Here is a 16,889-nt window from a genome sequence, read left to right as displayed (position 1 = left end):
TTAATTGATTTTATATTTTTTCAAAATCAATTTCAGAAAGTAATTTTCCTTTAATCAAAAATTCATTAAAATCCTATTCATTCTACTTACCTCTTAGCACTGGCATGATGGAGAAAGGGGATCAGCTTAACTCATTTGAGCTAAAGAACCTGATCTCTAGAATTATGAATGAAACAAGTGAAGTTCTTCTATTCAAGATTTCCTTCGTATTACAGGTAATGTCTTAAGATCACATAAACTTGTTTTTGAACATGAAGAATGAATTGAGATATTTGTTGTTTCAAACAAACTTTTATTTGAAGGAAGGTGAAAACAAGACAGAGAGGTCAACTTCAGATATTGTAGCTGCCATGACTAGTTTCATTCAAGAAAATACTTTTGTTCTCAACATGGATTCTATGGTTTTAAAGGTATCTTGCTTTTTTTTTAACTAAGTCTAATATGTAGGAATAGATTTTGTGTTATAAATGCCTCCAAGATAGTATAGTACTATAAAGTCATTTTTACTCTATTAGAAGGTAAATGCAATGGTCCATAATAAGGATACATTAATTATGGACATTACCAAAGGTTTTGCGATTAAAGATATGTTATAAAGTTATTAGTAAAGAAAAAAAGAAACTAACTTGTTATCTAAATATAAATTTAAGTTTGTTACCCTCCAAGAGAAGAATGTGTATACTGAAGATGAGTTTAATTATTGGTGTAGAGATGGGGATTTGAGGTAATAGATTAATATTTTTAGACAAACATACATAATATTCAATATCATTATGAACAAATTTTGAAAAAAAATAAGATAAACTTTCATTTCCTTCTTCTAAAACAGTATTTTTTTTCAACAGAAACTATACATCTGGAGAATTTGAATTGCAGTTAAGAAACACAACATATAGATTGGGAAATTTGAATAAAAATCATGGATATATCAATGCTCATACTGGTCCTATGGAGCTGGTGGCTGTAATAAAGTAGGATTTGATTTTTTTAGTCTGATATATTTAAACCAGCATAAGCCAAAGAGCCTGTTAATGCTGAATAATTAATGGGTAAAATGAGTCCAAATTGTATCTTGTTCCTACTACTGATTTGTTAGGCACCACACATTTTATTGTTTTAAGTTACATAATTTTCTTAGGAATCTAATTTTCAGGAAATAATAGATTTTCATTGCATCATATTATAGACAGTTATCTGCGTATATTAAAATGAAAACTTGTAAGATTAAAACTGGTGTTAATTTTATGATTTCAATTTAAATATTTGTAAAACATTTACTGTAATAGAATTCTATACTGGATTACCTAGGGAAAATGGAAAAATGTTCCATGCTGGTGATTACATAGCCAACATTCTGTTTGAGAGTAGGACAGGGAATGTTAATATGGCAAACAAAAGTGGGGTCATTACTGTTTGTGATAATAGGTAATTCAACTTAACTGTTATTTAAAAGACCAATTATCTGTCATTTAAAGATTTAAATTTGCTTACATTGGTTAATGTTATAACTATAAAGTATTTTTTATATTTTCAAGAGCATTTATAAATGACAGCATGTGTATGAGAATCAAAATGAATATTTCAAGCTTCATTTTCAATGAGGTATAGAATTTTTCTGGTGACCCCTAAAATGGTGGGTCCACGCATTACGTGCAGGACAGATATCTCGAGTTTTTTCCGTCTTAATTTCTTACGACTTTTTATACAGTTTTGTATTGTGGGAGGCGTAGTTAGACAAATTAGTTGGGGGGGAAAGTACCAATTCAACGGTGGGCGTTCATTTCCGCATGCTATCACTTCAGCATATTGTTTCATCAATACACAAAAGCAAATTAAATTAGAAGGGGTATACAGTAGTGGGTATAATAGATCTAAAGGGATAATGATAATAAGACAATGGCCGATAAATTAATATATACCCCAATGATGATACTTAGAATAACCCCTTCAGTAGATTAAAATTTGTGGTTGAAAAGTGTGAACAATCAACCTAATGAAGCAACCAATTTAAATTGACCCAATCCCCAAAATTGTTAAGCCAACTAATGAAAAAACGTTATTTTAAAACTTTGGGGACTATTGTCATTGCCCACTCTTTCTCTGCTGTACAAAGTTTATACTGTGTTAACAAGGACAAAAGGGATGAAAAGTAGAAAATATTTTTTTTCATGAAATAAAAGAAATATATTTTTTTCATTAAATAAAACAAATATATTTTATATATTAAATTATTGTAGATCCTAAATAAATTGAGTTGATTAATTTAACACATCGTATTATAGACATCTTTCCGTGGATAATAAGTGAAAACAAGGTTCCAAATGCCTGAGCTAACAAAACTGGCGCTAATCTTATGATATTTACTTTAATACTCATGTAAAATTTCTGTAATATTAATAGTAATAGAGTAGCCCCGCTACTAGAAATCATTTTGTTTTTTACCAACTAAGAACTTACGGCAAATTTTCAGATATTTAAATTAATTTTTTTAAAAGAAATAATAGTTGATTATTAAAATCTCTTCTTTTCCAACTTTGTTTCAAAAATTAATTTAAATACTAAGAAGAAAAAAATAATTAATCTTGTGTACTTTCTTTAAGAGAAATAATTCTTTAATTTATACATGGGAACGTTTTATGGGGGCGGTTCAAAAAAGTGGTTTATTCACCACCAATAATTAAGATTTAAAAAAAATAAAAATCTATATAATAATGTATTTTATTCCTTAAAAACGTTTATTTGAACAGTTACAAGCAACTTTAGATCAAGTATCTATTAATTTGAATTCGTTCGCATGTGTTCAAATAAGTTCGTATCAAAGTGAATTATGTTTACAGGAATAAATTTAGTTGAAATATGGATCTTGAAATTGTTGACGAAGTTTATCTATAATTTGAAATGTCTGTCAGCTTGTCAATGTAACTTTTTTTCTGCTTTTATTTTTAATTTTTATATTTTTTTGTATTTTCCTCAGAGCTTTTGAAACAGAGTGACAGATTAACAGGTAGAAAAACAAAGTGAGTTACAGAGTAGATTTGCTTTAAAAAATGTGTTTATCTGCCAACATTTTAATTTTGTTAGTGAGTGAATAAATATTAGTTTTTTAAAAGCAAAGATTTTCTATAATTAGGGTCTGTCCGTCTGTATGTGAGTTTATCATTATGGGACAGTTAGCTATTCTGGTTAATTTATTTGAAATATAGGTGTTCAAGTCAATTTCAGGCTCCAGGTATGATCCTGCAGGTCCTGATCCTCCAGGTCTCCAGAATGATTTAAAAGCCTCCTGTGACCGCAATTTTTAACATAGAGCCTTCAAATTTTAAACTTAAGCTTTTCTTACACGCCTACATAACGTATCAAAATTTTATTAAGATCCGCCGTTTTCCCGCTGACCGCCGACTGCGGTGGCTGGCAGGTGCCAAGTACAGCTACGGCCGCAGAAATTTATGTTTTGAGATTTCTAATATAAAATTTATATAAATATAAACATTTTCTGAAAAAAATATTTTTCTAGCTTCAAAGATAAAAAATGAAAATTTTAAGTAGAAAAGGACTTAAAAACAAAGGTTGTTAAATAAAAGGGTGAAGAAAGCGAAAATTGACTTAGGTTCAGTTATAGTCGGAAATTCATTATCCAACAAGGGCCATATGCACTGAGATAATAGAGAAGGGGGGGGGGCGTTAAGCCCTACCCCCAACCGATAAATGTGCAGCAAGGGGCTCCAGGTTCAGGTGCTGCAGGCTGGAAGGTAACTTCTGGACAGGTATAAATGAAAAAAAAATTTAGTTTTAAGAGTTAGAGATCAACTTATTCAACCAAATATGCATCTTTTGGGATGTCATGAGCATATATAAAGAAAAAATAAAAATCAGCCTCCAGGTTCAGGTCCTGCAGTTCTCCAGGTGAATTCTGGACAGGTAAAAACTGAAAATTTTTAATTTTATAGTTAGAACAGAACTTATTTTACAAAAGTTTCTACTTTATTGATGGTATGAACTAATTTGAAGAAAAACTTGAAATCAGGCTCCAGGTTCAGGTCCTACAGGCCTCCAGATAAATTCTCGACAGGTAAAAACTGAAAATTTTTATTTTTGAAGTTAGAACAAAACTTATTTAACAAAAGTTGCTACTTTATGGATAGTGTTAACATATTTGAAGAAAAATTTTAAATCGGGCTCCAGGTTCAGGTCCTACAGGCCTCCAGATAAATTCTCGACAGGTAAAAACTGAAAATTTTAACTTTTAAAGTTAGAGTATAACTTATTAATCAAAAGTTGCTACAATATAACTAGTATTAACCAATTTGAAGAACAATTTTAAATCATGCTCCAGGTTCAGGTACTGCAGGCCTCCAGGTGAATTCTGGACAGGTTAAAAACTGAAAATTTTTACTTTTTAAGTTAGAACATAACTTATTAAATTAAAGTTGCTACTTTATGGATAGTATTAACATATTTGAAGAAAAATTTGAAATCAGACTCCAGGTTCAGGTACTGCAGGCCTCCAGGTGTATCCTGGACAGGTAAAAACTAAAAATTGTAACTTTTAAGGTTAGGGCATAACTTATTTAACAAAAGTTGCTACTTTATGGATAGTATTAACTCATCTGAAGAAAAATTGGAAATCAGGCTCCAGGTTCAGGTGCTGCAGGCCTCCAAGTGGATCCTGGACAGGTAAAAACTAAAAATTTTAACTTTTAAAGTTAGAGCATAACTTATTAATTTAACGTTGCTACAAGATGACTAGTATTAACCAATTTGAAGAAAAATTTTAAATCGGGCTCCAGGTTCAGGTACTGCAGGCCTCCAGGTGAATTCTGGACAGGTAAAAACTGAAAATTTTTACTTTTAAATTTAGAACATAACTTATTAAATCAAAGTTGCTACTTTATGGATAGTATTAACATATTTGAAGAAAAATTTGAAATTGGGCTCCAGGTTCAGGTATTGCAGGCCTCCAGGTGGATCCTGGACAGGTAAAAACTAAAAATTTCACTTTTAAAATTAGGGAATAATTCATTTAATAAAAGTTGCTACTTTATGGATAGTATTAACTCATTAAATTAGGGGTATTGTGTCTACTTGTTGGAATTTTACCACAGTTAGAGCAGTGTATTTCCTGCAGGCTTCCTTTAGTGACTGACCTGTTGACAATATTTTTTTTTTATTTTAGTCAATTGATATTATTTTTTTTGCAGATATAATTCAAAATGTAACAAAATGGTTGGATTTAACTTGAACCTTGAGCCCGATTTAAAATTTCTCTTTGAATTAGTTAAATAGATATAGTTCTAACTCTTAAGTTAAATATTTTAATTTTTACATGTCCAGAATCCACCTGGAGGCATACAGTATATGAACTTTGAGCTCGATTTCAAATTTTTCTTCAAACAAGTTAATACTATCCAAAAAGTAGCAACTTTTGTTTAATAAGTTTTAACTTCAAAAATATAAATTTTCAGTTTTTACCTGTCCAGAATTCACCTGGAGGCCCCGCAGTACCTGAACCTGGAGCCCGATTTCAAATTTTTCTTCAAATATGTTAATACTATCCATAAAGTAGCAACTTTCTTTAATAAGTTATGCTCTAACTTTAAAAGTGAAAATTTTTAGTTTTTACCTATCCAGGGTCCACCTGGAGGCCTGCATTACCTGAACCTTGAGCAAGATTTCAAATTTTTCTTCAAATGAGTTAATACTATCCATAAAGTAGCAACTTTCTTTAATAAGTTATGCTCTAACTTTAAAAGTGAAAATTTTTAGTTTCCCCTATCCAGGATCCACCTGGAGGCCTGCATTACCTGAACCTTGAGCCAGATTTCAAATTTTTCTTCAAATGAGTTAATACTATCCATAAAGTAGCAACTTTTGCTAGATAAGTTATGCTCTAACTTTAAAGGGAAAATTTTTATTTTCTACCTATCCAGGATCCCCCTGGAGGCCTGCAGTACCTGAACCTGAAGCCCAATTTCAAATTTTTCTTGAAGTTAGATAATACTATCCATAAAGTAGCAAATTTTGTTAAAGAAGTTATGCTCTAACTTTAAAAGTGAAAATTTTTAGTTTTACCTGTCCAGGATCCACCTGGAGGCGTGCAGTACCTGAACCTGGAGCCCGATTAAAAATTTTTCTTCAAATTAGTTAATACTATCCATTAAGTAGCAACTTTTGTTAAAGAAGTTTTGCTCAAACTTTAAAAGTTAAAATTTTTATTTTTTACCTGTCCAGGATCCACCTGGAGGCGTGCAGTACCTGAACCTGGAGCCCGATTTAAAATTTTTCTTCAAATTAGTTAATACTATCCATTAAGTAGCAACTTTTGTTAAAGAAGTTATGCTCTAACTTTAAAAGTGAAAATTTTTATTTTTTACCTGTCCAGGATTCATCTGGAGGCCTGCAGGACCTGAACCTGGAGGCTGATTTTTTTTTTCTTCATATATGCTCATAACATCCCAAAAGATGCATATTTGGTTTAATAAGTTTATCTCTAACTCTTCAAACTAGTTTTTTTCATTTATACCTGTCCAGAAGTGACCTTCCAGCCTGCAGCACCTGAACCTGGAGACCTATCAAAAAAATTTTAAATATAAGGAAAATACACCCCAAAACTAAACTTTTTTCCCAAATAACCTATCCTCTCACTCCTAAGACAAGGCCTATACTCCCTGTTTACGCAAAAGTGTCAGATCCGCCCCCCCCCCCCACATATCAATCAAACAACAAACCTTTTGATTTTTTGTAAGGCTCTTGTGACCGCAATTTTCGACTTAGAGACTTGAAATTTTAAACCTAAGCTGTTCAAACATGTATACATGGCATATTTAAATTTCATAAAAATTCAGCGCCGTTTTCTTACCGACTTTTGTCTGCAGCGTCCGGAAACTGCCAAGTACAGCTGCCGCCGCCGAAATTTATATTTGGAATTTCTAATATTATCCTCCTATTATATAAAGTAGTAAACGTTTTTTGTCTGTCCCAAAGGATCTCGCTAACCGCTGAACCGATATTGTTCTTCTTTACTGTGAAGCTTCCTGTAGGTCCTGGGAAGGTTTTAAACTATTTTTGGAGAGGGTTTCTTTACCCCCCTCCCCCCAAAAATATTTTTTAACTCTTTTTAAACGCAAATTTAAAATGGGATGAGGTCGACTTTTCCCCCTCCTACCAGTGCCCCTAGAGGCTTCTAGGGGCGTAGCCGCTAGTATTATATAAAGTAGTAAGCGTTTTTTGTCTGTCCTGAAGGATCTCGCTAACTGCTAAACCGATATTGTTCTCCTTTACTGTGAAGCTTCTTATAGGTCCTGGGAAGGTTTTGAACTATTTTTGGAGAGGGTTTCTTTACCCCCCTCCCCCCAAAAATATTTTTTAACTCTTTTTAAACGCAAATTTAAAATGGGATAAGGTCGACTTTTCCCCCTCCTACCAGTGCCCCTAGAGGCTTCTAGGGGTGTAGCCGCTAGTATATACATTAAGGTAAACATTTTCTGAAAAAATTCTTCTTCTAGCTTTAAGAGTACAGAAATTACAGCCTTTTGAAATTTCTAAGTAAAAACGGCCCTAAAAAAACAAGGTTGTTCAATAAAAAGTAAAAATTACTTTGATCCACTTATTGTCGGAAATTTAATATCAAACAGGGGACTTGCACAAAAATTTCTAGCCGTCTAGCTCTAGTAGAAACCGAGATAACAGAGTGAACGTTCAATCCCCCCCCCCCCCTCCCCTCGACCTATTAAGGTCAATAAAGGGGACCAACCGATAAAGGTAAAACATAGAGTAAATTCGCTACTAAAAATAAACTGTAAAGTCATCCTAGAATTAATCAAAATTTTTACTTAGTTTCTTGCGAAGAAATCTGCGATACCGTCGCTAATTCTTAAAATTATTATTTATGCTTTTGTCATACAAAATTTAATTCTTTAATAATTTGTATTAAATTTAAATATGGAATGTAAATATCATAAGTAGAAATTATTTGTTTCTATCAATGCGTTGCAAAATTTTAAGTTCGCCAAATTTAAGATATGTCAGAGAGCCAGACCCACCATTTTAGAAGTCACCATTTTTCTTATTTCCCATCGGCATCTTTTTTATAGCGCTAGAATTACAAATAAAAATTTTCTAGCTTTTACTCTGTCGTTATTTCAAGTTAAAGTCAGTTTTAAAAGATTCGATTGTTGGCAACATAATAAATGTTTTCTGTATATAACTTTACTACAAATTTGTATTTATATATTTAATATAAAAGACGAATTTGTACAGTTTTTACAGATGTAACATTTACATTGTATTCAATGAAAGAAAAAAATCACAATAAAGAAAATTATTTGTACAATTTTCCTTTTTCAGTTTCATTCAAATACATCATTGTGACGTGTGCCAAAGGCCTTTTTACATCAACAAAAATAAATAATGACACAGTACAATGAATTGAATGTAAATCCGTCAAAGGATTGTAACACTTGTTAATATTTGCATCTTTTTTTTGCAGCAAAGCTTCTCATAAGTGTTATATGTTGTCTGCCTATCACAGTAATGCGCACCATCTTAATTACTCTTATAGACTTTTATTATTCAGAAATCTTTATATTATTACTTGGATGATGCACCAGATTTTCATGTACTCTAATAAGGTGATACTCGTAGCTGATTAAAATGACGGTACCCCCAATCCACCCCATGTACCCCATTCCCTTTCCCATACTGGATGAATGAACTGACCAATAAATAAGTTCCATATTAGTAATCTAAATAACGACAAAATCTGTCAATATATTCACATATTCTATATCCATTAATTCATAAAGGCAAATTTTTCATTATGATAACAATAAGATCATAATACCTATTATAAGTAGATACTTAATAACTAGAATATGTCCATACGTCTATACATTATTTCCATTGTTTGTTAAAAGAAAAGTTTTTCTATTTTTTTTTACTTATATTGTTAACAGCTTGTACTTGCTGTGCTACTTCTGAATATAATATATTTTTAAAAGCGAAGCTTTTCTAAAATTAGGGTCGGACCGTTCGTACGTCCGTAACGGTTAGCTTTTTAGTTAATTTAGGCATGTTAGAATTGTCCTATTGATTTCAAGCTTTGCATGGCGATTCCTTTGGTAGTTAGGTACGATTTAGAAAGCGTAGCAACTCTATAATCATTACCAGAATGTCCGTACGTAAATTTAAATCATGTTTATTATTTTCTTTTTTAACAACAAATTTTTATGTGATCTAATTGTTCTATTGATCTGATTTTTGGTATACTGATTTCTTGGACAACAAAGTACAATATTATAAGCAAAGCATCTCTATAATCAAGTCCTAAAAATGTAAGTATGTCCATAAACATTATTCTGTATCAAGCAGTTTTTCAACAAATTTACTTACAATCTTGCTTCGACTCTTATACATTTATATTCTGATTATTCAGTTGTGACATTATACAAGTGTTAATGTTCGTTTGTCCTACCGTTTCAGTGCTTCGCTTTTATGAATGTTGTCATCCTTGTTTTTATTAGGATGGATCACTTAGATTTAATGGATATGGATTTGGTATTAAGAGATTTCTTGAGAAGTATTTTTATTCATTTATTTTGATTGTTAATTATAACAATTAATCTTTTTAGACTTCCATCTGTCTGTAAGTTATATAAAATTATAGTTTCTTATCTGCTTTGTCAACAAAAGATTACTCTCAATATTGGGCGTTATTTAGCTTTTATAATCATTTTCATACAATTTCTACACTTAAAAGTGTTAATTAAAATTTAAATTATTTAAAGAAATATATTAAAATTATAAAGTTATAAAGTTACATTTATAAGTAAGGTGGTTTTACAAAATATTTTGTTTATAAATTATGTATTTTTAATAGATGGGAATACTATCTTTCACAGGATGGACAGATTGAAGTTTGTATTCATCTACCAGTAAGTTAAATAAAAAAATCGTTACCCTAATCAGTGCAGCATTAACAGAAAAAGCTATGTCTCACTGTCCAATCTATAATAAAATTATTATATAAAGTGTACTTATTCACTAGATGGTCAAGTTTTTAGAGATTATATTAATACACCTTATCACTATTCTTAATTGTATAGTTGCTGTGCTACTAAAAATGTATAAAAAAATATCTGTTTAATATTTTATTCATCTTTATTGATCTAATCTTATAAAGAAAAACCAAGTGTTCTTAAAATAATAGCATATAGGGTACAAATAAAGTAAACACATAAGAAAAAAATAAATATTATCTTGTAGCGCAGCTACTTTAAAGTGTAGGTTAGTTTTATTGAAAGCTATTTTTCTAGAGCTAGGCTGCCTAAGGTGTTTATGAGCCAGCTTACTCAATTTTTCAGAGCTAAAGAGGACAGTGATATACTAGCAATCCTGTTCGAAGGATTTATTCATTTTTTTCAATCTGCAGTAGCAGCCTGTACACATAATGGGATACCTCCAAGCATTTACATTTATGATAACTTTAAGTTATTGTTTGTAGATGTTAACACCGGATATTCTGTACATAATTGAGAGCTATATGACCCTGGTATTCCATTCCCTGTCAATTATCCTGCTAACCTTTACGGTGGTGACCTATACCATATTCACTGAACTAAGGTCAGCTATTTTATGCTCACATTAATAATGGAATGAAATAGGGATGGTAATGTTCAGAAGAAAAAAGCTTTGGTGAAAGAATAAAAAAATATAAATTTTCATAATAAACATGCATTATTCTATGCTTATTGATTTATCATTTCAGAAATCTTCCAGGATGTAACTTACTATTTCTGGCACTTTCAACATTGATTTCTCAGGTATTGTTTTTAAGCTAAAAACTTTAGAGAAAAGCTTCACAAGTGCAGGTTATACTTTTTCTTTTAATAAGGTAAAAAAAACTCTATTTGAAAAATAGAATAAAATGTTGTAATAGTTATTTCTCGTATCGTATTATAAATGGCTTTCCGCGGATATAGAATGTACAATTATAAGATCAAAACTATAGTTTCTTTAGCCCCGAGGTGCCGGAGGCACCGGCTAAAAAAACTGGTTTTAATCTTATGATTGTACATTTCTATATTCGTAGAAAACTGGATATAATACGATGCTAGACATAGTTATTTCGTATTCATGAGAACCGGTTCCTATCCACCGGATTCAAATGAATACAAGAAAAATTAATAAAGAACATTTCAATCAAATTTATATTCAGTTGATCTTTATGTTTGGAGAGAACTCTCATGTGAAAGGTTACTCTTGTAAATGTGTCGCTGTTTTTCTACACTTTGGTTATCTGTCTGTATTCTTCTGGAATAATGTCATGGCCTGGGATATCTACAAGACTTTTGGACAAAAGACTATTTTGTCCCATATAAGGTAACTCTTAAGAAAAAGTTATTTAATTTGTAGCTTTTCTATTACAACAAAAATGATAATCTATATTACAAAGTAGCTTGATGTCTGTCCGTCTGTCCGTCTGTCTGTCTGTCTGTCCGTCTGTCTGTCCGTCTAAAGCTTAAGATCTCGGTAACCGCTGAACCGATTGGGCTCTACTCTTCAGGGATTATACCTACTGGTCCTGTGATGGTTTTAAGCTATTTTCCTGGGGGGTGGGACACCCCTTAACCCCCCCAAAACTAAAAAAACCACCCTCACATAATTTTTTTTTACATTTTTTGTAAAATCTCAGTAACTGCTGAACAAATTTGGCTCTACTTTTCTGTGAATATACCTACTGGTCCTTGCAGAAGATTTCCTTGGTCCTTTTTTTGCAGGAGATTTCCTTGGTCCTTTTACGAATTTCACCTTAATTTTTTTTTATCACCTCTTGGGGCAAAGCCCCTAGAGGCTAGGGGCGAAGCCGCTAGTATAGAATACAGTAGCATTCATCTTAATAAATTTTTTATGTAGATCTAAAAGAGAACATCTACCAAAATACATGACCTATGCTTATGGAGTTCCCTTAGCCATTGTTTTGTTCTGTCTGACAATAGAGTTTACTGATTCAATTGGATTTTCTATCAAGTATGGAGTCACAAATTGCTGGATAGGTAAGCTTGTTCCTTCCTGATTATTTCTACAAAAATTACATTTTTAGATCTTTTTCCATTACTTTAGGTGAAAAATGGGCAATATTTGTTTTCTTCTGTCTGCCAATGTTGTTTGTAATGTTGACCAATAGTATTCTCTACATTCTTACCATACTCAGTATCAACTATGTCTCTAGTGTTGTTGAATCTACAAGGCATAAGGTAAAGTAAAGTATAATTATCAAAGTCCTTATTTTAATTGTCAAATTATTGTATAATACTTATTTATCACTATGTATTATGAACAGCTTTTCGTGGATAGTGAAAGTAAAAATTATAATTGATTAATTCCAGTTTTGTTAGAATCAAGTGGCCAAAGTCTCAGGTTAACAAAACTGGAATTATTTTTAAGATTTTCATTTTATTATTGATAGAAAGTTGTTTAAAATACGATGCAATACATAATCTTTCAGTATAGCTGAAAAATGGTTCTAATCCTGTAGATATAAAAGGGCTTCAAACTCATACTGGAATAGTTATTTCTTTCATCGTATTATAAACCACTTTCCGCGGATAGAGAATGTACAATTATTAGCCCGTGCCTTCGGCACCTCGGGGCTAAAAAAACTGGTTTTAATCTTATGATTGTACATTTTTATATTCGTAGAAAGAGGTTTATAATACGATGCTAGACATAGTTTTTTCGGATGGATCTTCCTATCCACCGGATTCAAATGAATACGAGAAAGATTATTACCTAGCTTCTCTTTACCAAACAGGCTTATCTATCTAGGACAGAGGCAAGACAGACCTGTTTATATACATCAGAATATTCTTTGTTCTTGGATTCACCTGGATCTTTGGCATCATTGCATTCTTCTTTGAAGATGACTGTGTTTTCAAGAAGATTGTTGTCTTTCTCTTTGTTTTCTTCAATACTATGCAGGTTGGTGGTATGAATGGTAAAGTTATTTTTATTCTTTAATTGTAACATTTTACCAATCAAGTTTTTAGGGGATCTACTTGTTTTCTGTGTTTACCCTGAATTTCCGAGTATACAACCTGTACATGCAGCTCTTTAACAGAATGTCAGAACAAAGATCATTAGATAAAGAAGTCAGGTAGGTACCTAATTGCTATTTCTTTTTCAATTTTGTATTGCCAATAGATTAAAATATAACTACTAAATCAATAATTCTATCAAAAGAGAGAGAATTAGATCTGGAAGAAAAAGAAAAGACTCCCCAGCAACAAATCCTTATGAGGATGAAAACTATAAAGGTACCAACGCCTTATAAAACAGATGATAAATAAATGTTATACTGAAAATTCTAATGTTAGTAATTGGCAACCTTAACCCTTAACGGTCGGGGGGGGGGGGGGGGCGTTGAACGCCCCCCTATCCGGTTTTTTCTATCTCATTTTCTATATGTGAAAGATAAAGAGCCCAAAATGCTTGACTTTTTAAGTATGGGTATGACACATAACTGAGAGTTGGAATTTTTTGAATATCTCCATCCTGGCGGGCACAGGATGCCAGCAAACCTGGCAGGGTCATCCAGGTAAAGAGCAAAAATATTTTTTTGACTAAAACAAAGCATTTTATCATACCAAAATACTAAAAAATCCTCTAGTAGTACATCCTTATATGAAATACAGGTGTTCAAGTCACTTTCAGGTTCCAAGTATGATCCTGCAGGTCCTGATCCTCCAGGTCTCCAGAAATCTTTAAAAGGCTCCTGTGGCCGCAATTTTTGACTTAGAGACTTCAAATTTTAAACTTAAGCTTTTCTTACATGTCTACATAACGTATTAAAATTTCATGAAGATCCGCCGCCGTTTTCCCGCCGACCGCTGACTGCGGCGGCTGGCAGCTGCCAAGTACAGCTGCGGCCGCTGCAATTTATATTTTGATATTTCTAATGTAAAATTTACATAAAGAAAAACATTTTCTGGGAAAAAATTTTTCTTCTAGCTTCAAAAATAAGAAAATTACAGCCGTTTGAAATTTTTAAGTAAAAAAAGACCTAAAAACAAAGGTTGTTAAATAAAAGGGTGAAGGAAGCGAAAATTGACTTAGACTTATAAAAGGTCGGAAATTCATTATCAAACAGGGGACTTGCACAAAAAACTTAGCCCTCTAGCTCTAATAGGAACTGAGATAATTAGGGGGGGGCGTTGAACGCCCCCCCCCCCTCCCGACCGATTAAGGTGCGGCAAGGGGCCCGACTGTAAAGGGTTAGCTTATACAAAAAGGTTTGATTTTGGTAGGTAACATAAGTGTAATTGCTAATGCAACAAATGGTGAAGGAGAAACTAGCAAACCTACTGGCATGTGGGTATGGAGAACTGCTTCTGTCAGGTTAATATGATTAGATATAAAAAAAATGAACATTAAAGAGATTTGCTATTATCTTAGTGATAGAAGATATGATAATAAAACAGATTCTGAAAGCTAAATTAAAACTTTAAATTCCACTGTCCTCTTATTAAACAGAAATTTCACCAGACAGAAATGGTAATCATAGTCCTAGGACAACATTATTGCATAACAAGTTTCTTATGCAATTTGGTTTTGTAAAATGTATTTGAGCAGGACAAGAATGAGAAAGGTTTCAAGTGAGAGTACAGTGAGCACAAGAACAACATCAACAAATGCATCTGTAAAGTCAACTACATCAGCCTCACCAAATTCTAATAGGTTATCAATAAAATATTATCACTTGCCATTTAGAGTTTTACATCCAATTAATATCTTTTTCCACAAGTTATCCTTTTTCACCTATTACGGCTACTTTTTTTCTTTTAATGTCTTTCTGTCTTCCAATGTTAAACATGTTTGTCCTTGTTTACGTTTAAATATAAGTACTTAAGAAAAATAATTTAAATTTTCTTTTTAGAAAACAAGTGATGGAAAGAATCCTGGCTGTTCTGAGCATAGATGAAGAATTATCTGGAGAAGATAAAGAAAATGGAAGTGAAGCTTAGTTATCATAAAAAAGCATTTCTTCAATAAAAACATTAATGCTTATTTTGATAAAAGTAAATTACATAAAACCATATGAATACTTCTTGTCATACATTTATGTGATTCTATCTAATATGTATATGTATAACTATAACAGAAATAAAATATGAAGTAAACAATTTATAAATACAAGCCAACTTAAAATTATAAATATTGAAACAAGACAGACTAAGAACTTAGATTCAGATAATTTTAGTTAAAACCCTTGTTAACAAATATATTTAAGTATCATCCAAGCATTTTTATAAAACGTTAATTATTATTCTGCCTTTTATTTTATTTGCGTGACTGTATTTTAGGAAATTTAGAAAATTCCTATTTTTAATAAAATGTAGACAAAATAGATTAGAAAAGAGCTAAAGCTAATTATCAATAAAAAAGTACATATTTTACAATTGAATGAGAAAGATAATATGTACAATTTAAATTGCAATATTACTAATAAATTTACTTTTATTAGATGCAATTTAAAATTGAAATATCAACCAATAAAAAAATTCTATCAATATGCTGTATTTATGATATGAATGTAATGAAATAATAAAAAATTCTCAATAAATTAAGATCTATCATGTCCATAAGTAGCGCAGCAAAAACAACATTTATATTGGTAAAGTTTAATTGAAATAAATTTGTACCACAAATTAGCTACTTTATAACATGCAATGTTTAAAAATGTAGATAGAAAAAGATTAAATTACTCTAACTTTAAATCGTTGAAGCCTTACAATAAACAAGAAAAAAGTTTAAGATGCCTAATATTTTGTTGTACAATGAAACTTATTTGCAGAGAAGCAAAATTATGAAAGTTACAAAAAAATCTGTAAAAATCCTTTATTGTTCTAAATCTATATATTATGATATTCTTGCAATAATAAAGCATATGCGAATAAAAAACAGAGCTACTTAAAAAAAATCTTCTTTTTTGTGTGATGTAATTTTCAGAGTTTCTTCAAACCCCTAAAAGGGGGAAAGGTCTTTCACAACCCCTTCAAAGACCCGTTAATTTTTTAATCTAGCTAAAGTAGATTAGAAAACCCTGCATTGTAAAATAATTCTGAAGCAGTTGTGCTTAGTGTTGGACATAAGGTCATAAGGTCATGAGACATAATCATTATAAGAGAGGTCATGAGTTATGACCTATCATATTATCTAAACCAACCAATATAAAGTTCACCTTGTAATTAAAATCTCCATTACTCCTATTTCATCATTCTAACAATTGTAAATCTACTAAGCTAACATAAATTTATATTGTTTCATTATGAGTCAAAAGAAAATAAAAACTAATCTTTTTGATTGCTTTATAATTCAATGCAATGGATAATTGTTTCATTGGTTTGCACTCTTTAGGCTTCTAGTGGCTTTTCTAATATTTGAATTTACAAAAAAATATGTAAAATACATAATAAAAAGTATAGTTTGTCGATAAGTTAACAGAAAAAAATACTGGGAAAAAACCAGGCGGAATTTATATCATTTACTGCATATTTAGGAAATCTAATGCTATATTTAAACGAGCAAATCAAAGCATCTTGAACATACAATAGAATTATAATCTCTTTTTAGTAATGTTTAATTACCTCTAATTGTAGTAAAATAAAAGCTTTTTAATTATGATATAACTGAATTTTCAAATGTGATTATTCTGTGTCAACTCTACAGCGACAATTGTCTGAAAACCCGTAATTTCTTTTGTAGGTTGGCGTTGTAGTAGCCTGACCCAAATGATTAAAAAATCTAATAGGTCAAAAACTTGGTTGTGCCAGAAAAAAACATAATTTAAAGGTATGATAAGAATTACCCTTGTCTCAACTAAACATTATGAACCA

At 31.3% G+C, this 16,889-nt stretch overlaps 1 protein-coding gene across 1 annotated transcript; it reads left to right on the top strand.

Annotated features, from left to right (window-relative positions):
• Window positions 1-90: 90 nt before the first annotated feature.
• Window positions 91-15,189, top strand: LOC145332566 (uncharacterized). Its single transcript, XM_080177573.1, has 19 exons — window positions 91-215; window positions 303-410; window positions 651-724; window positions 846-971; window positions 1,309-1,425; window positions 1,536-1,602; window positions 9,519-9,574; window positions 9,875-9,929; window positions 10,499-10,617; window positions 10,763-10,817; window positions 11,213-11,376; window positions 11,911-12,050; window positions 12,118-12,251; window positions 12,823-12,975; window positions 13,044-13,150; window positions 13,237-13,310; window positions 14,301-14,391; window positions 14,626-14,730; window positions 14,930-15,189. The coding sequence occupies exons 1-19, from the start codon at window positions 105-107 to the stop codon at window positions 15,015-15,017; spliced, it is 1,944 nt and encodes a 647-aa protein (XP_080033699.1). The 5' UTR covers window positions 91-104; the 3' UTR covers window positions 15,018-15,189.
• Window positions 15,190-16,889: the final 1,700 nt, after the last annotated feature.

Source organism: Acartia tonsa, chromosome 1 (assembly GCF_053477335.1).
Source record: "Acartia tonsa isolate MP-2025a chromosome 1, ASM5347733v1, whole genome shotgun sequence".
NCBI lineage: Eukaryota > Metazoa > Arthropoda > Copepoda > Calanoida > Acartiidae > Acartia > Acartia tonsa.
This window is presented reverse-complemented; position numbering and strand designations above follow the sequence as displayed.

Bases quoted from the DNA above. Each gene is read 5' to 3' on its own strand.
- LOC145332566 (XM_080177573.1), top strand. From the start codon at position 105: ATGATGGAGAAAGGGGATCAGCTTAACTCATTTGAGCTAAAGAACCTG. The intron at 972-1,308 runs GTAGGATTTGAT...TGGATTACCTAG, and splicing joins GAGCTGGTGGCTGTAATAAA to GGAAAATGGAAAAATGTTCC. The intron at 13,311-14,300 runs GTACCAACGCCT...TGATTTTGGTAG, and splicing joins TGAGGATGAAAACTATAAAG to GTAACATAAGTGTAATTGCT.